Below are 23,025 nucleotides of genomic sequence, written 5' to 3'. Positions count from 1 at the left end.
TGGTCATCCACATGTGTGACAAGGGCCTAAAGCATTGGTTCACCTTTGCCTTTCCTATGCATTAGCAAGCAGCATTTCTTATATACACATTATTTGTATTATCTGATATTCTCTGTTTTCTACTGTCACTATACTTTGGTTAGAATCTTGGCTAGTTTAATAGCATAAGTTTGGTTTCCAGTGTTTTTATACAAATGAGTACTGATGAGACTTGACAGGTAGTCCAGTGTTTAATAGACACTTTTATAATTATTTCTTTGTATAGTATTGCAATCAGATCTCTTACTCATTAAAGACAGAATATGATTATCTGTCATTTGTCTGCCATTGATGTGGATGCCTCCTACTTTTGTTTTTAATTGTTATTTATTGGAAAGGTAGAGACAGAGAGATTGACCCCATCCATTGATTCTGGCCCCAGATGTCTGCAGCTGCTGGGGCTGGACCAGGCCAACGCCAAGAGACAGGTTCAATAAAAGTCTTGCAGGGACTCAAGTCATGACCTACTGCTTCCCAGGATCTGCATAATAGGAAGCTGCAGTCACAAGCAGAGCCACGACTCATACCCTGAGACTCTGATCCAGAATTTGGATGTACCAAGTGATGTACAAGTGATTTACATCACCAGAGCCAAACGTTTGCCCCAGTGCTTTAAAACTCATTGTTGTAAGATTATAATATAAAGCTTTAAAAATTAAAAAAAACCCTTCAACTTCAAATGAACATTTTATTTTCATTTTTAGCTGACTTTTTAGCTCTATTTAAATAATTATTCTCCCAAAATATAAAATCTGAAACCCTCTCACCCTCTGATCTTGGCTTGCCTCACTGTGTTTTCTGGGTAAACTCAAATGCCAACTGCAGCTACTCTAAGGCCATTTAATTAGTAAAATAAAAGATTTCACCTGTTCAACTGGAGTATAATGATGAATGCAGTCTGAATCTCTTCAACTCAGTTTCCAATGCTACGATGTTAAGTAGGTATTTAGTATGATTCTTTGGTTTACCTTCATGAGAATTCTGTTGTTGAATGGTACCATTGACAATCATCAGCCCTGTCCCTCCTCTTTGTATGCATTTTAGTCATTCAGGAACTGAGCGTTTAGAATAGACATGAATGGGGAAAGATAATAGGAAGAAAAGGAGTGGAAGCAGAAAGCAGGAAAACTGCATGAGTAAATTCGGTAGCTGGTATTTGAGTTGCTGATACCACTTTACCTATATTTCTGGCAAACTATTCTCAAAGAGGGTAAAACTTTAGTTGAATGTATACTCTACAAAGACACAAGTTACTTAGTTAACTTTTCTATTAGAGCTCACACCATCTACCCTGAAAAGCTATTCTATCATGACCATCCCCCATTCCCAGCATTGAAGTAAACTGCTTTTATCAGGGCAATTTTTAAATATTTCATGATTTAATTTTTAGCTGCTGAGATCAGCTTCACATAACAAAATCACTATTTCAGAGTATGCCATTTAGTGATTTTTTGGTTTTTGTTTTACCAAATGCAAGGTTACTTAATTTTATTTGTTTTCTTTTATATCCTTTAAATTTAGTTTATCTAAGAAGGAAAACGGAAGAGAGGGAATGTGCTGGTCTGTTGGTTCATTGCCTAATGCCTGCAATGGCCCCATTCCATTTCAAAATGACTTTTAGTTGTCTTCACTAGTTTAAAATTTCTCTCTTTCTCATAAATGAGGTGTACTTATGTTGCAGCCAAGAAATTTAGGAGAAAACAAATCTATCTTGTCATAATTGAGATTATTTCATTTGATATGAAATTGGAAAAAATGGAAAAGAATAATTAGTATCACCAGGTTCATTTTTATGTCTATGCAGTCCCATTTCCACAACTTATGACTTACACAGTATCATATCTAACATTGGAAACCAGAAGAGCAGATCATGGCTCATAAAACACCCTCTCTGTTCATGATGGTAACATTTAATACATACTTTGCAAGCTGTTTAAAGTGGATGCTGTTGCATCACATCTCCCAAACTCACTGCAAAAGGAATTAAAAAAAGTTTTCTAAAGAAGGGATTCTGAATTTACTTACTGAAATAATTAATCTTATTTTTAAAAGTAGAATTACAGTTTCTAATCATTTTTTCTTATAACATTTTAAGATAATATACACAAACTAAATGGCCTATATTATACTATTGTATTCTTTAGCTCCTGTGATGTTACGCATATGCAGGTAACATAATCATGTTAGTCATAATCAAAGTGGTTTTACTTTTTTGTATTAACTCATTTAGGAAATGTGCCTGAATTTTTTCTTTCATTTATTTATTTTAAAGTCAGAGTTAAGAGACAGAAATAGGGCCTAGCACAATGGGCCTCAATGTACCAAATCTTCACCTTGTAAGCACCAGGATGCCATATGGGCACCAGTTCAGGTCCTGGCTGTTCCACTTCCCATCCAGCTCCCTGCTTGTGGCCTGGGAAAGTAGTTGAGGATGGCCCAAAGCCTTGGGACTTGCACCTGTGTTGGAGACCAGGGAAGAACTCCTGGCTTCAGATAGGTCTGCTCTGGCCATTGAAGCCATTTGGTGAGTGAAACAGTGAATGCAAGATCTTTCTCTCACCTTCTCTGCATAAATCTGATCTGCCCTTCCAATAAAAATAAAATCTTTTAAAAAGAGAGAAATCCAGCATAGGCAGACAGAAATAGAGAGATTTTCCATCTACTGATTCATTTCCCAGCTGGGTATAACTCTTTAAGAATAGCCCAGACCAAAGCCAGGAGCTAGGAACTTCTTCCCGGTCTCCCACGTGGGTAGCCAGGGCCCAAGTATTCTGGCCATCTTCTGCTACCTTTCCAAGGCCATTTACAGGGAGCTGGATCAGAAGGGGAGCAGCACACATAAACCGGCACACATATGGGGTGCTAGCATCGCAGTTGACAGTTCTGCCTATTCTGTTACAGTGCCAGTAGCTATTTTCTTTTGTTCTATCCCAAAATACTTTTCACAGGTTGTTTTTAATTCAGATTAGAAATGTAGTTTTCTAATTTAAAAAGGACACCCATATGTTGTGCAAAAATATAAACCTGTAAAATAAACTAACTGCCATTGCTCCATTTCACAGAAATAAGCCTCCCTAATGATGGAGAAGCAGCAGCTGTGGATAAAGATATGAGCTGTACGACAGGAAGAGGATCAGGTGATTAAAGAGGCAAAGGAAAACTACGATAGTTATTGTCCTGGTAGCAATATCCTAAGGACTTTTACAAGAGGAAAGTGAGTTTAATTGCACCGAAGGATAGATGACATGAAGGATACAAAACAAAGAATAGCAAAAGATTTTCTTTAAAGCTTTGAAGTAATCCAGATTTCCAAATAAATATGGGTGCGAAGTATAGAAAATAAGTCTTATACTGGTCTACACATGGTTGTCACTGGACAAGCTAATCATTTTATGAACCTATTACCACTTGCAGTTTAAACTGAATATCTATATGGCTTTCCTTGTTGCTGTTGTAAATTGTCTTCTTGGCAGCCGAACATTTTCACCTTTATTTCTTTGTTTCGACTCAGGCCTCTTGTATTATGAGCTGAAGGAGATATAAACTCTACAGGATGAAAAGATGGCAATGTTGCCTCCCCCAGGACCTCAAAGCTTTGTCCACTTCACAAAACAGTCTCTTGCCCTCATTGAACAACGCATTGCTGAAAGCAAAACAAAGGAACCCAAAGAAGAAAAGAAAGATGATGACGAAGAAGGGCCAAAGCCAAGCAGCGACTTGGAAGCTGGCAAGCAGCTGCCCTTCATCTATGGCGACATTCCTCCAGGCATGGTGTCAGAGCCCTTGGAGGACCTGGACCCCTATTATGCAGACAAAAAAGTGAGCTTATAGTGACTTCACTGGTGGGTTTCTGTTAGCTTCCTTCTATTTTTAAATGGTACTTTAAAGTGAGATGCAATGAAGTTCAGTAAGTACATCACAAGTATAATGTTCAAATTAATGCCGGAAGTAGTTTACTCAAAATACAATTGATTCTGTTTTTTCATTCAGAATAATTCAGATGTTTGTATGCTACTTTTCATTTAGTTTTTTTAAGTGTTCAGTAAATGGTGTGCTTTGTTTTGTACATATCACAGTGCTCTCCAGAAATTTATAGTTATGTCTATTTTTCCTGCATTTATAATTAAATTCTATGTGTATGTAAATTCCAAAAATTTATTACAAGATTTTAGTTCAAACGAAAATTGATAATTTAAATTTTAAGATACCAAAATAATATATTTCATAAAAATATTTATTTTTAGAATTATATATAGAGGGGAGACAGAGTTCTTCCCTCTGCTGGATTACTCCCCAAATGGGCACAGTGACCATGGCAGAGCGAGTCCAAAGCCAGGAGCACAGAGCTGTTTCTGAACTTCCCACGTACGTGAAGGGGCTCAAGTACTTGGTGCATCTTATGCTGCCTTCTAAGTCACGTTAAGATGGATTGAGGAGGAGCTTCTGGAACTAGATCTAGTGCTCTAGTGTGTGATACTAAAGATACATAGGTTGCTGGCATTGTGATCGATAACTTAATTCACCATGCCACAACACTGGCCCCTTGCAGTGGTTCTCATAGATAAGTGACTGTCCTGTATTCAGTTACCCATTTCCATTTTTATTTCCCTGAATGATACTTTATTTTTCTTTCGATTACTATTTCTGTGTCATTACCATTTTTTAGGTAGTTCCTTGAACTAAAAATTCATCCTTCCAATTCAAACTAATTTTTCTACCTGTTGTTGCAAAGTTGCTCACTATACCATTACAAAAAAAAAATTGGATGAATGGGATTCAGGAAGTACACTACACTAAAATTTAAAAAAAAAATAGTTGAGCTCAAGGACTATGCACGAATTATAAAAGGAATTTTCAGGGCAAACATGATTTTTTTTAAATGAAATCATGTTGTTGAGACACAGCTGTCAAAGTGAAAGGGTACAGGAAATGAACAGCATGTGAAAATAATTGATTCTGGTTGAATTTCTTGAAGGAACCCTGCCACCTGCAAGAATAAAGTCAGGTCCATGTACTTATTTCCCCAATTCAGAAAATGTTTTTGTTTTTAAAAGCTGACTCATAAATTCGTGTAAGCCTCAAATGAAGTAAAACAATAAAAATACTAAGTGTCTTCAAGATTACACAAGTAATGTGTCTGTCACATGCAGAAAACCCAAGATGGGTTTACACTTAGTCTTTCCTATTTCCTAGCCAATGCCTTTGGTTGTTTTATTATTTTTTCTATTATTATGTATTTTTAGTTTCTTAACTAAAAGTCAAAACTATGGAGAAAGCTCCTAAGTGCAATGTCAACAAGAAAGTGGTTTAACAATTTTTTATTCATATTTTTACAGTTACCATGATTAGTAGCAAGCAATTTCTTGAAGTTATGTTTCTGTATTTTTGCTATGGGTAGTATTACAATCAAAATGAAGAAACTGAGTTGTCTAATTGGTATTCAAAATCTGATCTTTAACTTTGTGAAAACTTTCTTGAAAAAAATGTGTATTTCAGAACATTTGCTGTTGACTATGATAATTGCCAACAATTATTAAAAGTCTCAAATGTAATAGTAAAAATCAAGGATATCTAGTTTCTATCTGATTTTCTTTAAAATGCAGTGCAATGGCAAAAAGAAATTACATTTTAATCTAATTTTGGTAGTCATATTACTGGTACTATTAAAGAAATACAAAGCAGGAAAGTATCTTGAAAGCTGGAAGCATGCCCATAAATAAACACCTTAATTCTTCACTTTTGAAAAGTTCTTGGAGTAAATTTGCTAATCTATTTGTCACTGTGTGGATGCACTGCACCCAGCCAGCCTAATGACTGTCCGACACAGCACTGCCACATCGAGAACTAAACCTTTAGTATCATTATGGTAGCTTGAAATTGTGCATTTTGAATGTCATACCTTTTCTTTTCTGTCCTGCAGACTTTCATAGTATTGAACAAAGGGAAAACAGTCTTCCGTTTCAATGCTGCACCTGCTTTGTACATACTATCACCTTTCAGTCCACTGAGAAGACTATCTATTAAGATTTTAGTACACTCATATCCTTTTTGAAATGCTTACTTGGAAGGATAATTTAAGCTGTGTTTTTTTCTATTTAATTTTTAAAGACTTATTTTATTATTTTATTGGTGAATCAGATAAACAGAGAAGTGGCCACAATGGCTGGAGCTAAACCAATCTGAAGCCAGGTATTAGGAACTGCCTCTGGGTCTCCCACGAGGTGCATGGTCCCAAGGCTTTGAGCCATCCTCTACTGCTTTCCCAGACCACTAGCAGGGAGCTGGGTGGGAGGTAGAGCAGTTGGGACACAACTGGGCACCTGTATGGGATCCTGGCATGAGAAAGATGAGGACTTTAGTCTCCAAGCTATTGAACTGGGCCCTTTCCATCTCATTTAAATATGCATATTAGTGGATTTGGGGGGGGGCTTTGGAAGACTATTGTTTTGGTAAGTCTCGATATAATTTCATAAGAATCTCAAGATTGGAGTAGCAGTATTAGAACTTTAGAATGTACTAATGTCACTCTCTCGTGCAGACACAAAAAAATGGAATTATTTCATAAGGAGAAATAGTTAACCTTCAACAGATGTCATCATCAAATATTTGAAGATTTTATTTCGGCCTTTTGTCATATTCCTTGATTCTAAACTACCTTGTTCAGCATGCTTATTATGTGCACTATCCTGACCAACTGCATATTTATGACAATGAATAACCCTCCAGACTGGACTAAAAATGTAGAGTAAGTAGATTGGCATTCATTTTAATATAGCTTTGCTATTATATTTACTTTTTCTTTGTGTTTTCAGGAGTTTTTACATTTTTTGTGGAATTTATTGTCTTATGTTGTTGGAGAGTATTCTAGAAAGTGCATGGAGAAGAGGAATTAAAAGATAGTTTATTGGAGGGGACAAAAAAATTGAAATCCATGCAAACAGGGACTATTCAATAGAAAATACATATTGTGCAAAAACTGTTGAAGGATTTAAAGAGTTTGCAGTAAAAGAAACATCAGTTTTTAAACTGCTCAATATATTTCTTTGGAGGAGAGACAGAGAGATTGAGATTGATGATTAGGGATTGAGATCTCTGCCTTTCACTAATTTGCTGTTCAATTGTGGACAAACTGTGGTTGTCAGTTCAAAGCTGTGAGCTAGAAACTCAGGGTCTCCCACTTGAGCCACCACATTCTGCCTTTTGTGGTGCAGCCAGCAGGAAATGTGAAAAATACAGGAAGCAAACAGGGCCAAAAACAGGCAGAGACTGGAGCCCAGGCACTTGGATGTGGAATTTGGGGCTCCCAAACAGTATCCCAACCACTAGAACCAACATTCACTCCATAAAGTTGCCTTTTAACTCCATTTCTCCATGAAATGTTTAGTCTCTTTGTGTAGTTCTTTCAGTTATTTTCCCTCTCCCAAGTTAATCAGAAATAAATTAAATAATTTGATGTTACAGTAGAAAAATGAACTCGTCAAATATCCTGTTCTGTTCTTAAATGAGTTTTTAGTAGTAGCAATGTAATCATTTTTGATATATGCCCTTAATTATTCCAAGCGTCTTATCTTTTAGAAATATTTCTGATATGGACATTTTAAGATTTTTCAACAGACATTTAATGTAGTTTGTTCTAATAGAATGGGTCCATAAACCCGCAGGGGATTTCCAACCCATGACTTTCTTTGTTTAACCATAACAAATAAATTATAAATTATGATATGGTGCAACATCTCTTTCACACCCAATATCTGAATGAATTTTTCAATTTAGGTACACTTTTACTGGAATATATACTTTTGAATCACTTGTAAAAATCCTTGCAAGAGGTTTTTGTGTAGGAGAGTTTACTTTCCTTCGTGATCCATGGAACTGGCTGGATTTTGTCGTCATTGTTTTTGCGTAAGTACTTTCAGTTTTTTGTATTAAATAGAAAACTTAGGAAAATCAGAAGTCCCAATATTCTCATAAAAACAAGTTTTGGTAACTGTTACTGTATATAATGACTGGATGAAAAGGAAAATCAGAGTTCTTTGAAAGCTAATCGTTGATTTAAAATGCACTTTTAAGGAAAGCGCAATTCTGCACGGAAAGCATGGCTCCATTTTTATTGACTCTTCCATTACATTTAGCACTTGAACAGACAGTGTATTCAGTGCCAGTTAGGTTTATGTGGAAAAACATATTCTTATTTAAAAACTATTTACAATTTTAAAAGCACACAAAAAGACCCCCCTGCCTTTAGTTATAATGCTCTTTATTAATCTGCATTATTAAATGGATAGTGAGTATAGCAAAATATAAAACTAAATATTTTTTAAAATTGTCGCTGCTTAGTACACATAGTTTTCTTATATGTGAACTATATATACATCCACAATTTATTTTGGAAGAGGAATATTGCTCTAAATTCTAATCTTAAGTCACTGATGTTATTCTTTTTTTTTATTAGTCTTTTTTTTTATTCATTAAAAACATGGTATTATGTGTCACAGTTTCATAGGTACTGGGATTCTCCCCACCCCTCCCCAAACTGTCCCACTATGGGGAATTCCTCCACCTTGTTGCATAACCGCAGTTCAAGTTCAGTTGAGATTCCCTCATTGCAAGCATATACCAAACATAGAGTCCAGCATCTTATTGTCCAGTCAAGTTCAACGGCTTCTTAGGTATACCCTCTCTGGTCTGAAGACAGAGCTAGCAGAGTATCATCCCAGTCAATTGAAAGCTCCAACATAACATCAGTAAAAATTTACATCATTATGGAATTAATTGACATAGTAATGGGTAACCAATATGTTAAAAGTAAATGCGAGATCTTAACCACCTTCTGTGACCACCTCATTGACATTTCAATTTTAGTTTATACACAACATATAACCTACATAATATAACATGTTATACATAACATCATATCATCTTAAATTAAGGCGAACATGTGGTATTTAACCTTTTGGGATTGGCTCATTTCCCTTAGCATTATGGTTTCCAGTTTGGCCCATTTGGCCACAAAGAACTGCATTTTGTTTTTTTTAATAGCTGAGTAGTATTCCATGGAGTAGATGAACTATAGCTTTCTTATCCAATCCTCTGCTGATGGGCATTTTGGCTGCTTCCATGTTTTTGCAATTACTGATTGTGCTGCTATGAGCATAGGAGTGCATGTTGGTTTCTCATAAAACAATTGTTCTGGATATATTCCTAGGAGTGCTATTGCTGGATCATACGGTATGTTGAATTTGAGTTGTTTGAATGTTCTCCATACTGATTTCCAGAGAGGCTGTACCAGCCTGCAGCCCCACCAGCAGTGGAGTAGGGTTCCCTTATCCCCGCAACCTCGCCAGCAAGTGTTGTTGGTGCTTTTATTCATGTGGGCCTGTCTTACTGGAGTCAGGTGGTACCTCATTGATGTTTTAATTTGGATTTCCCTTATTGCCAGGGAACTTGAGCATTTTTTCATATGTTTATTTGCCATTTGGGTTTGTTCCTTTGTGAAGTGTTTGCCCATTTCCCTTGACCATTTCTTGAATAGCTTGTTTGTTTTGACATTTTGGTTGTTTTGTAGCTCTTTGTATATTCTGGAGATTAGCCCTCTATCACCGATGTAGTGCGCGAAGATCTTCTCCCATTCTGTGGGTTGCTTTTTTACTTTGTTGATTGTTTCTCTAGCTGTACAGAAGCTTCTTAGTTTGATGAGGTCGCAATTGTTTATTTTGGTCTTGATTTCTATTGCTTTTGGTGTCCTTCTTACGAAGTCGGGACCTACTCCTAGAACTTGCAGAGTATTTCCCACATTTTCCTCCAAAAGTTTGAAGGTTTCTGGATGTAGGTTTAGATCTGTTATCCATTTAGATTTGATCTTAGTGTATGGTGAGAGATGTGGGTCTATCTTTTTGTTTCTACAGGCTATCAACCAGTTGTCCCAACAGCATTTATTGAACAGACCTTCCCATTTGCCTGGATTGTCGTTTGTCTTTTTGTCAAAGATTATTTGGCTGTATCTGTGTGGGTTCCCTTCTGGTGTTTCTATTCTGCTCCATTGATCTTCCTCTCTATCTTTGTGCCAGTACCAGGCTGTTTTGGTAACCACTGCCCTGTAGTATGTCCAGAGGTCCGGGACTGTGATTCCCCCTGCTAACTTCCTGTTCTTCAGGATGGTTCTAGCTATTCGTGACTTTTTGTGTTTCCAAATGAACTTTTGAATCATTGTTTCCAGTTCCATGAAGAATGTTTTAGACAATTTGATTGGGATTGCGTTGAATGTATATATTGCTTTTGGCAGTATAGACATTTTAATGATATTGATTTTACCTATCCAGGAGCATGGGATGTTACTCCATCTTTCGAGGCCTTGTTCAGTTTCTTTTTTAAGTGGTTTGTAGTTTTCTTCAAATAGGTCTCCTACATTTTTGGTTAGATTTATTCCCAGATACTTCATACTTTTCTCTGTTATTTTGAATGGTATCTTGCTGGTTAAATCTTTTTCCATCTTGGGGCTGTTTGCATACACTGTGGCTGTTGATTTTTGTTCATTAATTTTGTACCCTGCCACTCTACCAAATTCTCGTATAAGTTCTAGCAGTCTCTGTATTGAGTCTCTTGGCTCTTCTACATAAAGAATCATGTCATCTGCGTATAGTGAAAGCTTGACTTCTTCATTTCCCATTTGGATTCCTCTGATTTCTTTTTCTTGTCTTATGGCCTCAGCGAGTACCTCTAGGACTATGTTGAATAGCAGTGGAAAAGTGGACATCCCTGTCTTGTTCCAGATCTCAGTGGGAAGGGTTCCAGTTTTTCTCCATTCAGTATGATGCTGGTGTTGGGTTTTTCATATATTGCTTTGATTATGTTGTGGATTTTTCCATCTATGCCTACCTTGGTTAGGGTTTTTAGCAGGAAGTTGTGCTGGATTTTGTCGAAAGCTTTTTCTGCGTCTATTGATACTATCATGTGATTCTTGTTTTTCAGTTTTTGGATGTGGTGTATCACATTTATGGATTTCCGAATGTTGAACCATCCCTGCATTCCAGGGATGAATCCTACTTGATCTGGATGAATAATCTGTCTGATGTGTTTTTGAATTCTATTGGCTAGGATTTTGTTCAGAATCTTAGCATCAATGTTCATCAAAGAGATAGGTCTGTAGTTTTCCTTCTCTGTTGGTTCTCTGTCTGGTTTTGGGATTAAGGTAATGTTGGCTTCATAGAATGAGTTTGAAAGGGTTACTTCCTTTTCACTTGTTTTGAAGAGTTTGTAGAGGATTGGGGTTAACTCTGTTTGGAATGTTTTGTAGAATTCTGTAGTGAAGCCGTCTGGGCCTGGGCTTTTCTTTGTTGGGAGGTCTTTAATCGCTGATTCAATCTCTACTTCAGTTATGGGTTTGTTCAGGTCGTATGTTGCCTCTGGGCTAAGTTTTGGCAGGTGGTAGAAGTCTAAGAACTTTTCCATTTCTTGGTGGTCTTCTGATTTGTTGGAGTACAGTGCTTTGTAGTAATTTCTAATTATGTTTTTAATGGTTGCGGTGTCTGTTGTTATGTTGCCTTTTTCATCTTTGATGCTGTTAATTCTTGCTTTCTCTTGTTTTTTCTTTGTCAGTTGGGCCAGTGGGGTGTCTATTTTGTTTATCTTCTCAAAAAACCAGCTTTTTGATTCATTGATTTTGTGTATCTTTTTTTTATTTCTATCTGATTAATTTCCTCCCTTGATTTGATGATTTCTTGTTTCCTATTGTGTGTGGGGCTCTTCTGCTGTTGTTTTTCCAATTCCTGGAGGTGTGTGCTTAGTTCCTGTATTTGGTGCCTCTCTTGGGCCTTAACATGAGCTCCAATTGCGATGAGTTTACCCCATAGCACTGCTTTGGCAGTGTCCCACAAATTTTGGAATGTTGTGTCAGAGTTTTCATTGGTTTCCATAAATTTTTTGATCTCCTCTTTAATTTCTTCTCTGATCCATTGTTTGTCTAATAGCATATTGTTCAGTCTCCAAGATTTTCTGTATTTCCTGGGGCATTTTGAATTGCTGATTTCCAATTTCATTCTGTGGTGGTCTGAGAGAGTACATGGTATGATTCCTATCTTTTTGAAGTTATTTAGGTTTGCTTTGTGTCCTATCATGTGGTCGATCCTGGAGAAGGTGCCATGCACTGCTGAAAAAAATGTATAATCTGTGGCCTTAGGGTAAAAAGTTCTGTAAATGTCTACCAAGTCCAGTTGTTCTAATGTTTGCATGAGCTCTGTTGTTTCTTTGTTGAGTTTTTGTTTTGTTGATCTGTCTATTGTTAGTGGGGTGTTAAGATCACCCACAATTATTGTGTGCATATCTGTGTTTCCCCTTAAGTCTGTAATTAACTGCTTTACGTAGCTAGGCGCATTGGGATTTGGTGCATATATGTTCACGATATTAATTACTTCCTGATGGATCAATCCCTTCACCCCTATATAATGACCTTCCCTGTCCTTTCTGATGCTTGTAAGATTGAAGCCTATATCATCTGAAATTAAGACAGCTACCCCTGCCTTTTTTTCTCGTCCATTGGCGTGATATATCTTTTTCCACCCCTTCACTTTCAGCTTCTTGGAGTCTTTTCTGGTTAGATGTGTCTCTTGAAGGCAACAGATACTTGGGTCCATTCTGTTAATCTATGCCTTTTGATTGGTGAGTTTAGGCCATTTGTGTTAAGAGTTAAAATTGAGAGGTTGTGATTTTGCCCTGCCATACGTATGTGTTTTTGTGGGTGTTGATATCTGTGTAATTGCCCCTCCTTGTGTGGACTTTAGTGGGGAGACCTTCCTGTTTGCCATCTTTGCTTATGATTCACCTCCTTTTTTTCTGGATTTAGTGCATTTCTAAGGAGATTTAGTAGAGCTGGTTTTGGGCAGGCATATTCTTCTAATTTCTCTTTGCTATGGAAGTATCTGATTTTGTTCTCAAATACGAATGAGATCTTTGCTGGGTACATTATTCTTGGTTGACAGTTGATCTGATTCAGGATTTGGAAGATCTTTGTCCATTCTCTTCTTGCTCGTAAGGTCTCTTCAGGGAAATCAGCAGTGATTCTGATTGGTTTTCCCCCGTATGTGATCTTTTCTCTGCTTCGTACTTGTGTCAGGATTCTTTCTTTGTCTTCGTTGGAGTGGAACTTGAGCACCATATGTCTGGGTGAAGATCTCTTTGGGTCATATCTGCTGGGAGTCCTCTGACCGTCCTGGATTTGGGCAGGGTTCATGTTCCAAGTGTTTTGGAAGTTTTCCTGTATAATTTCGTCAAGTACCATTTGCATTCCTGACTCTCTTTCCGCTCCTTCAGGAAGGCCAATAATCCTAATATTCGATTTCCTGAGGTTGTCTTTCATTTCTTGTATGGTCTTATTGGCTTTGTTCAGACTTGTCTCCAGCTATTTAATGAGCTGGGTATGTTCATTTTGCGTGTCTTCCGTTTCAGAGATCCTCTCTTCTGCTATATTTATTCTGTTGGTTAGGCTCTCAATTTTGTGCTCTAAGTCAAGGATTTTACTTTTCATTTGTTATTTCTATGTGGTTCCTGAATTCCTTGAAGTCCTCCCAATTCTTCTCATTGTCTCTGACAGATTTTAACATTATTTTTTTGAATTCCTTCCTGGTAGATCTTCCATGTCTTCATCTCACATCTCCGAAATAGACATTGGGCTTTGATCCTTTGTTGGTGGGGTGCTGGCTCTCTCATCTGGATCATTACCTTTTCTGGTATTTCTTCCCATTGTGTTAGTGTTTCTTTTTGAGAGACCCAGGCACCGGTGTGCTGAGGGGTCTCCAAGCGCTATCCTGCAGAGATCGGAGCCTGCAGGCATGGAGTAGCAGGGTGCGGGAATTTTCAAGGCACTTTTGGTGTGTCTCTAGTACACTAGACTTCATGGCGCCACTTCCAAGGCACAGTGGATTCAAAGCACACTCTCAGCTCGTCCCCTACACATATGCGACCACAGGGCATGGGGGAATGAAGGCACCCTCTGTGTGCACCCCCTGTGTGCGGGATCACAGGGCACGGAGGATTCTAAGTGCTTTCTTGGTGTGTCACCAGTGCCAGGGACTGCAGGGCGTGGAGGTTCCAGGCGCTCTCTGGGAACACCTCCTGCACGTGGGTCTGCAGTGCCCTCCTGGTATGTCTCCCAAGCACGGGACTGTAGGGCATGGGGTGTTCCAGGGTGCTCTCTGGATGCGCCTCCTGCGCAGGTCCGCCCACCCCAGCGCTCACAGGGGACCGCCCACCCTAGTGCTCACAAGGGACCACCCAGCTCAGAGGCGTGCGCGGGTTCCTGTATGTCAGTACCACCCAGCTGTGTGTCAGTCCGCAAGGCACGGGGGAGCATTCAGTGCGCCTTCTGCCCTTCTCAGCGCACAGGACCACTGTGCATCACCTCCAAGACACAGTTTTGGCAGTTTCAAGGCACTTGTCCTGTGTCCCCAGATGCTGGAATCTCCAGGGGGGAGGGATGGGGAGATGAGCACCAAGAATGTTCAGGCTCTGTGCGTGCCCCTGGAGGGTTAATTCGACCCACTGCCACCCACACCCAGCTCACTCAAACCTCAGGTTCCTGCAGTTTGCCTCTGCCACTGGCGAGGACCTGCGCCGCGGGTGTGGCTCCTGGCGGGTGCAGTGGGTGCGGCAGGTGCTGCGGCTACAGCATCTGTGGTGGATGCAGCGGCTGTCGGCAGTTTCTGTGGCTCCTGCGTCTCCTGCAGCTGCAGCTGTGGCTGCGGCTCCTAGCGGCTTCACCCAAACATGACTCAGCAGGTCTGGAGCAGAATGCCGTCTTCCCTGCCTTTTGTTTTATTTTGTTTTGTTGTTTTCCTGGTTGCTCTTCCGAGTTGTGTGGATTTTTTTGGCTCCACACTGTCCAGGGAACTTCACGCTCTTCTCCCTGCAGCTCTAGGCTGCTCCACTTAGGCTTTTGTCGCGTTCTAACCCTCTCTGTCTGTGATCTCCCTCACAACCATCCTCCTATGTCGGCCATCTTGCGAGTCCTCCGATGTTATTATTCTTACCCCATCATGTTTCTCAGTAGCATTCACTTTCTAAATCCAAAATCCATATACAATATTTCCCTTTATCCTTTTGAAATGTTAAATCCGTGTTCATTGGAGCCACTAACACAACTGAAGAGGTCTTCAGATTTCTACTCTGTGGTTTTCTCTCCCATGCCTAACCTCTGCCCCACTGCCTTATCCACCAGGCTTCATCCTTTCGAGGGAAACTATGATCCTGCAGTTCCACCTGGGAACTGCCGATGGGTGAACAGTGCTTCCAAGAGGACTGTCTCTTCTCATGGGTCTCCTGTTTCTTTCCAAAGCAGCTCATATCCTCTGTAGTTCACACTTTGAAATCAATACTATTCAATGTATTTAGTGTATTCATAAAGCTGTGCAAGCATCACCACTTGTATTTTTTTTTATTTTGAGCAAATTTTTATCATCAGAAAAGGAAACCCTGAACCCATTAGGAATCTCTTTAAGTCCCTCTGCCTCCACGCATCATATTCTATCTCCATGCATTTGCCTATTCTGTATTTTTCAAACAAATGGACTTACAGAATATGCAGCTATTTGTGTGTCCATTTTTTTTCATTTAGCATACTGTTTATACAGTTTAGTAAAAAATTAAAAATCTAACTTGCCCTAATGTTAGGGATTTAATAATTGAAAAAATTAGTTGTTATTTAAGCAGTTAAGTTTATGAAATGATATGAATAATATGTGTGATTTGTTTGCTTCAAGTGAGTCAAAGCAAATTAAGAATGACAGAAAAAATAAATTTTCCACTTGTAGCAAATACATTTGTGGCTAAAGGCACAGGTAAGTACCATAGACTTTATCTAAATTCTGAATAACTCTGATTTAATTCTACAGGTATTTAACAGAATTTGTAAACCTAGGCAATGTTTCAGCTCTTCGAACTTTCAGAGTCTTGAGAGCTTTGAAAACTATTTCTGTAATCCCAGGTAAGAAGTGATTGATGTGAAACATTAGGCTGCTCATAACTCCAGCTATTTGGGAGTTGCTCTTTGTCTGTTTGTGTGTGTGTGTGTTGTCACCGTTTGTGTATAAACTCCCTATTACAGATATGTGACAGAGTTTGTGGACTTGGGCAATGTCTCAGCGTTGAGAACATTCAGAGTTCTCCGAGCACTGAAAACAATTTCAGTCATTCCAGGTGAGAGTGGGGTTAAACACTGAGGTTGACTTTGATCTTTTGAAGGAAAGACAAGAAATATTTTTTCTTATGCAATTTTAATTAAACATATTCTATGTTTAAAAAAATCATTATTAAAAGTCAGCCTTTGAGTTTAATCTATTGCATGAATCTTGAAGGATAAAGGTGACCACTTGGCTCGCATCTCAGCTTGAAATTTTCCCTCCTGTCCAAGAAATTATTTAACATTTGCTTATCCATGAAGGAAAATTTCAATTAGTTCTAATTGTCTTCCATATAATTAAGAAATAGTAAGTATCAGCATGAGGGCACTGCATGATACATTGTTTTCTATTTTTCCTCAACAAACCATGTCTTAATAATAATAATAAAACCACTCATTGTAAGTTGTCATTATGTGCTACAATTTGACCAGTGATTTGTGTTGTACAATGTAGAGAGATGGATTGTTTGACATGCGTTTATTGAATGAGAATTTAGAAAACATCACTTTTTACAAGTGTGCATAGCTGCAGTTTGAGCAACCAAATCATTCATTTGACAATCTAAGTATTCTTTGAAAACCTGCTATTATTTTTGATCATTTACTATAATAAAGGAAAATAAAGTGTGTATTAAATTGCAATTGCAAACTGCCCTTCTGAGCTATAGGCTTCTTTTGTCTTCTGTTACTTGAGATCATCAGATAATTTAATGCATGCATTTCTAGGAAAGTTTGTGTTTGGTTTATCTTTCGTATTTACCTTCCTGTTGTTCTCCAAAGGTCCTTTTTCCTTTTGCTTTCAGGCCTGAAGACCATAGTGGGGGCCCTGATCCAGTCGGTGAAGAAGCTCTCTGACGTCATGATCCTGACCGTGTTCTGTCTGAGCGTGTTTGCTCTAATAGGACTGCAACTCTTCATGGGCCACCTGAAGCATAAATGTGTGTGGAAACTTGACAATGAAACACTACAGGATGTAATGGCCAAAATTGAAAGTGAAGACGATATTAAAAGTAAGAATGTTACTACAATTCATTTTTTTTCAAAGAAATAAATCTTTATTTAAAAATAGAGCTAAACAGAACACAGGAGCTAGATGATGTTTCAGAGTCACATTAATGGTATTTTAGGTCATTATCACAAGGGTTTGTTTGCATATTGTACATTTAAACAAATTCACAAGTTCCAAAGATAAAATACATACCCTGAGCCCCCTGACCACAGTGCAATACCATCAATGAAAATACAATTTGAACACACATCTACGTACTTGGTAACTTATATGTAATTTTTTTTTTGAGGCTCCATTCCAATATATTTGAATTAAAAAAACTGTGGTTTAAAATAGATACAATACTGAAAGATAATTTGGACAATGAGCAGCTGGACTATGTGCTTAGCATCTGTTTGCAAGGGAAGAATCTTGATCGAATTTGAACTGTAATGCTGCAACGGGGTGGGGGTGGGGTCCACCGTGGGGGAGGGGCATGGGGAGGGGTGGGGGGGAATCCCAGAGCCTATGAAACTGTCACATAATGCAAAATAATTAATAAAAAAATAAGCATATATAACCAAAACAGAAGAGTAATGCTGACAATTGTTACTTACCACTCATCAACTTTAAAGTTTTTTGTAATATTTTTTCATTTCATGCTGTAATATAACTACAATTCATTTTTAGGTGAAATAATCTAAGTGCATTTCTCTCCATGAATAGTGGAATGTTGCTTTCATTTTATTTATGTTAAAGTTCATCAAGAATACAGAAAGCTGCTACAGAATGAATTTGGATTATGTTACATATGATTTTATTTTCAGTGAAAGCATCCTAAATCCTATCTTCTAAATGATTTATTTAAAGTCAGAGTTAGAATGAGGAAAAGACAGAGATTAATCTTCTATCAGGTTATTTCCCAGAAGCACAAAGACCACAGTGTGAGTATGCCAAAGTCTGCAGTAATTTGTTTTGTTCAGGTCACCCACATGATTGGCAGGGATCCAAACACTAAGGTTAATTTCCTATACTCTTCAGCCCATCAGCAGTGAGCTGGATTGGAAGTGGAGTAGTTGGGAGGGCAACTAACATCTATACAGGATGGCCAAATTTTCAGGTGGCGGGCTTTAGCACCTACACCTCAACACTGGCTCCACTTTTTCTCTGTCTCTTCCTCTTTCTCTACACACACACCATAGAAATTTATTTAGAACATAGAAGAATATGATACATTAATATTATCTGTAGTCACACTATTATGTGGAAGAACCTCAGAGCTTCTTTCTCTTACCTTGCTATAACTTATTGTCTGTTAATTAACATTTCCTCATGCCTTCCTTTTTATTTCCCTCCCGTCTCTGGCTACCTTCATCTTATTTATAACTTTTGTGAGATTCTCTGTATTTTAGACTCCAAATGTAAGTGAAATGATGTGATATTTGTCTTTCCATGCTTGATTTAGTAAAATGAACTATTTTTTTTTTATAATCCATTTTATTGTATTGTTGTTGACAATCTTTACATAGTTAACTATAGTTGAAGGAAAATCAAGAAAGAGAAGAAAAAGAAAAAAAAAAGAAAAAAAAAAGAAAAAAAAAAAAAAGGTTCAGGGGGATAGGGAGGTGGGCAATGCTATTATGTCCATATTGTTTCCATCATGTATCTGAGGTAAAGGGGGATATTGAGGGAGAAGCCCCACCCGGTTTCCCGTCCACCCCAAGTCCCGGATGTGGGGCATGCTCTGAGATATGTGCTCAAGTGGAGTTAATAGTTCTCCAGTTATGAGTCACTGCCAGTTTCGCTCGATGAGGTGGTCCACTGATTGATATGGTCCATCATGAAGTCTCCATTTGTCCCATATTTCGCTGCCAACATGTAGCTGAGATGAATGATTGTCCTATTCTGTCTTCTGTCTTTTCTTGGTTAGAATTCTGAGTCCAGCAGTTCAAGTGGGGAGATCTCCAAAGATACTTTGAGGTATTCCCAGACCAGATTCTTGTATGTTCTAGCAAGCACAGGGCCCGGCACAGTCCATCACCCTGATCAGCTGGTGGTTGCAATTGCTGTGTTGGTTCTGTTTTCAGTCCCGAGTTGCACTGGAACCAATGGGTGTTGCAGTCCAGTCTGGTTCGGCCCTTACATCAACCAGTGGGAGCTGCAGCCTAGTCGGGGCGACCCACAATAACCCCCACCAAGCCTGCCCCCTACCCTGGTTTGCCAATTTGTGTAGCAGAAGACCAGTCTGTCCCCCATCCCATTTGGCTCTGGTACTTGTCAATGGGTATTAAAGCTTAGTTCTATCTAATCGACTCAACCATCCAGCCCTCACAGATGTTGTTGAGTGCCTCTGTCTAGCCATCCCAGCCCCCGTCCTAGTTTTCATGCCCTCCCACGGGAATAGTGACCCAAGAAGGGGGAACCCACTTTTTCCCTCCCAGGTCTCTCTGTCCCGGTTTATGCACTCTTTAGGTGGTCCTGTGATTTGACTCGACAGAATTAGTCCCCAGTGCCAGCTTCTGCCAGCTGATGCTGTGGCCCTGATCTTGTCCACATGCAGCGCACAGGTGTTGTAGCCTTGCTTAGTCGTGTCTGTCTCTATCCCAGCCAACACTCTCCAGTGGGAGTGGTTGTCCAGCGAGGGGACCAGCCCCTTAACCCCCCCGCCAGCTCTGCCCCTTCCTTCCTGGATCTCACGTGTGCTGGATGGGTGCTGCATTCATATCCAGTACAGGCAACCACGCCCTGGCGTTCCATAATGTGTACTGGTTTTGTCGCAACCAAACCCGGCCCATTCCACACTCTGTTCTGGTGATCGGATTTGCCAGAGGATGACATGAACTGATTCAGCCTGGCCTGCTCCTGACCCATGCCGAATGCATGCCAGTGGGAAACTTTCCATGGCCTATTCTGGGCTGTTTCCAATCATGCTTCTTGGGCTTACCTGCAGGGACTGTGTCCTGCCAGAGGAGTTGCCCAGGCTCCTCCATCAGAACCCCTCCCAATGCCAGATTTTGCGCTTGCCAGGGGGTTCTTGAGCCAACCCTACTCAGTTCACGTCCTGTCCTAGCAGGAACAGTGGCTTTTCCTGGCTGGCTTTCACCCCATTCTGACTCTTGTTGTTGGATGTTTCAGCCCAGCCATGGCTCGTCCATACCCACATACAGCTCACACATGGCTCAGAAGGGGATTGAGACCCAGCCTAGTCAGTCCCACATCTACCCTGTTTCTCCATAACACCAGATGGTGCTGGGATCTGAACCGGCCTGGTGCATCCAATCCCAGCCCACACTAGTGCCTCGGGTGACTGTAACTGTTTCCTAGATAGAACGCAGCCCCCATTCCAGCACATACACCCCTTGGTGGGAACCTCATCCCAGCTGTGGCATCCCAGATTGGGACCGTTCCTAGCTGTAAATCACGCACCTGCACGTGGTTGCTCCGAGGACCATTAGGTGCCAGCCTGTTACACAAGCCGGAGCTTATCTTTTACTTGATAGGTGTTCAAAGCTCAGCATTATTAAGGGATTGGAAGTTCTTCAAAGGAAGAGTTACTGGCATTGGGAATCTTTAGGATTGACTCAGATCCCAGAAACAGTGGGGTCACTCTAGAGCTATCTCAGCAGCGATTCAGATGTCCAATACCCCAGAGCTCCCCGGCCGGGCGGCCAGCAGGCACAGCCTGGCGCCCGGGCCCAGCCCGCCATGAGCCATGGGCACATGGCGGACTGGGTTCGGGATCCAAGCTAGACGTCCTCTCCCGCAGCCCTCGGCTCGCCTCTGGCAGCCGGAGGTTAAATCCTGCAGGCCCGAGGTTGCGCCCCTCCCCAATCCCGTTCACCCACCACCCAATGAGGGTGTTGGGTGGGTCCCTGACATGCCCAGTCACGGAGGCCTCCCCCCTCGGCGTACTCACCCCAGAAGGAAGCAGGCCGCACCCAGGCATGTCCGGGCCCAGCCCGCCATGAGCCATGGGCACATGGCGGACTGGGTTCGGGATCCAAGCTAGACGTCCTCTCCCGCAGCCCTCAGTAAAATGAACTATAAAGCCATCCATGTTGCTGGAAATAACAGGATTGTGTCTCTAGTGGTTGAGTAATATTCCAATGTGTATATGTACATTTTCTTTATCCATTCATTGGTGGGTGCACAAATGAAATGGCTTCTTTTCTTTGGTTGTTGTGAATCATGCTGCAATAAATGTGGGAATGAAGTCAGCTCCTTGATGGATAGCATTTTCCTAACTTAAATTCTGATGATTGTGAATACTGGATCACATGGTTCATGTTTTTTAGTTTAGGTGTTGTTTTTTTATTGATGATGTTTACATTAGTTGACCAGGGTGAGATATTGTTTCCAAATCTTTCTCCCTCTTCCTATGATATCTGGGGTCAGGGGAAATCAGGGGAGAAGCCACATCTAGCCTCCCTGCCACCGTAGTACCGGAGATGGGGAATGGCCACCAGATGCCATCCCAGGATCTCCATTGTAGGGCCTGCTCCTATGGTTTCTCTTGAGTTGTTTTGGTAGTTCTGAAATGCTATCAATCCCACCTATCCAAGGATAGGAAATCCTTGTACTGACACAGTCCACCCAGGAGTCTCCATTCACCCAGATGTTTGCTCTCAATGCTTGGCTGAGGTAGTTGAACAGTTTGTTCTGCTTGCTTTCCTCTGCTATGGTACCAGATAGCCTCTGAAGGCCCCATTAGACTGCCATATCTTGCATGTGCATCTCGGCATGACGTCCACTGCTTCATCTTAGCCACTTAGGAGGTCTAGTTCTGACACGTGCACTCCAGAGTCAGACCACAGGTCATATGATTCTTTCCATGGTTGGAGTTCTGAGTCGAGCAGTTCATCTGAGGCAATTCCAGACCTGACTCTTGTGTGTGCTTGCCAGTATGCAGTCTGGTTCAGTCTGTCACCAATGTCACCCTACACACACTGGTAGTTGTAATTGCTGGGTCGGTTCTGTAGCCAACCCTGTCTCTTACAAAAACCAGTGTATGCTACATCCCAGCCTAACCCTGCCCACTACACACTCAGCCCTCACATTTACCAGTGGGACCAGCAGCTTAGTCAGGGTGCCCCCTAATAATTCTCACTGGGCCTGGTCCAAGACCTGGTTCCTAGGCTTGCCAGTATATGCAGCAGACTGACCCGGTCTGTCCTGTATCCCTTTCAGCTTTCGTATACAACAGTGAGCACTGAAACTTACCTGAACCCAACCAACCCCACTATCTAGCTTACACTCATGCTGGCAGGTTCTACCACCTCTCTAGGTAGAACTGTCCCCAGCCCTGATTCTCATGCTCACCAGTGACAGTTGCAGCCCATCAGAGAGGTGCCCATGTTTTCCATAACAGGCCCACTCCAAGCTGTGAGTCATACTCATCATGGTTCTGCAGTCATGCCTGACAGGACTTGCCTTCGCCTACCCCCACCCCTGTCCCAGAATTTGCCAGCTGATACTAAAGCAAAGCCCAACCAGCCTGTACCTACTTTGACTCATGCATGTACCACTGGATACAGTCAGTTAGCCCCGCCTGGCTCTCACCCTAACCCTGTTCACATGCAGGTCAACAGGTGTTGTAGTACTGCCTGGCCTGGTTTGCCCCCAGTTCCGGTACTCATGCTCACCAGTGGGAACAGTGGCCCAGCAAGAGAGCACCCTGCAGCTTACCTACTGGGCAGGAACTCATCCCCCAGGTCTCACATATGCTGATGATGGGTACTGCAGCCCAATCTGGCATGGCCCACCCCACCTTGGCATTTGTTGGCAGGTGCTGCTGCATAGTCCAGCTTAGCCAGCCCCCAGTCACAGCCCT

The 23,025-nt window shown here is 40.7% G+C and overlaps 1 protein-coding gene across 1 annotated transcript in view; it reads left to right on the top strand.

Annotated features, from left to right (window-relative positions):
- SCN9A (sodium voltage-gated channel alpha subunit 9) overlaps positions 1-23,025 on the top strand; it is a 144,122-nt gene that overhangs the window by 51,855 nt on the left and 69,242 nt on the right. The window contains exons 2-7 of the mRNA XM_004577093.2: positions 3,551-3,858; positions 5,960-6,078; positions 6,695-6,784; positions 7,813-7,941; positions 15,921-16,012; positions 17,011-17,217. Of these exons, the coding sequence (XP_004577150.2) occupies positions 3,601-3,858; positions 5,960-6,078; positions 6,695-6,784; positions 7,813-7,941; positions 15,921-16,012; positions 17,011-17,217 (895 nt within the window). The 5' untranslated portion in view covers positions 3,551-3,600. The remainder of the gene's footprint in view (positions 1-3,550; positions 3,859-5,959; positions 6,079-6,694; positions 6,785-7,812; positions 7,942-15,920; positions 16,013-17,010; positions 17,218-23,025) is intronic.

Source organism: Ochotona princeps, chromosome 5 (assembly GCF_030435755.1).
Source record: "Ochotona princeps isolate mOchPri1 chromosome 5, mOchPri1.hap1, whole genome shotgun sequence".
NCBI lineage: Eukaryota > Metazoa > Chordata > Mammalia > Lagomorpha > Ochotonidae > Ochotona > Ochotona princeps.
The sequence above is the reverse complement of the archived record's forward strand: the minus strand, read 5'-3'. Positions and strand labels throughout refer to the sequence as shown.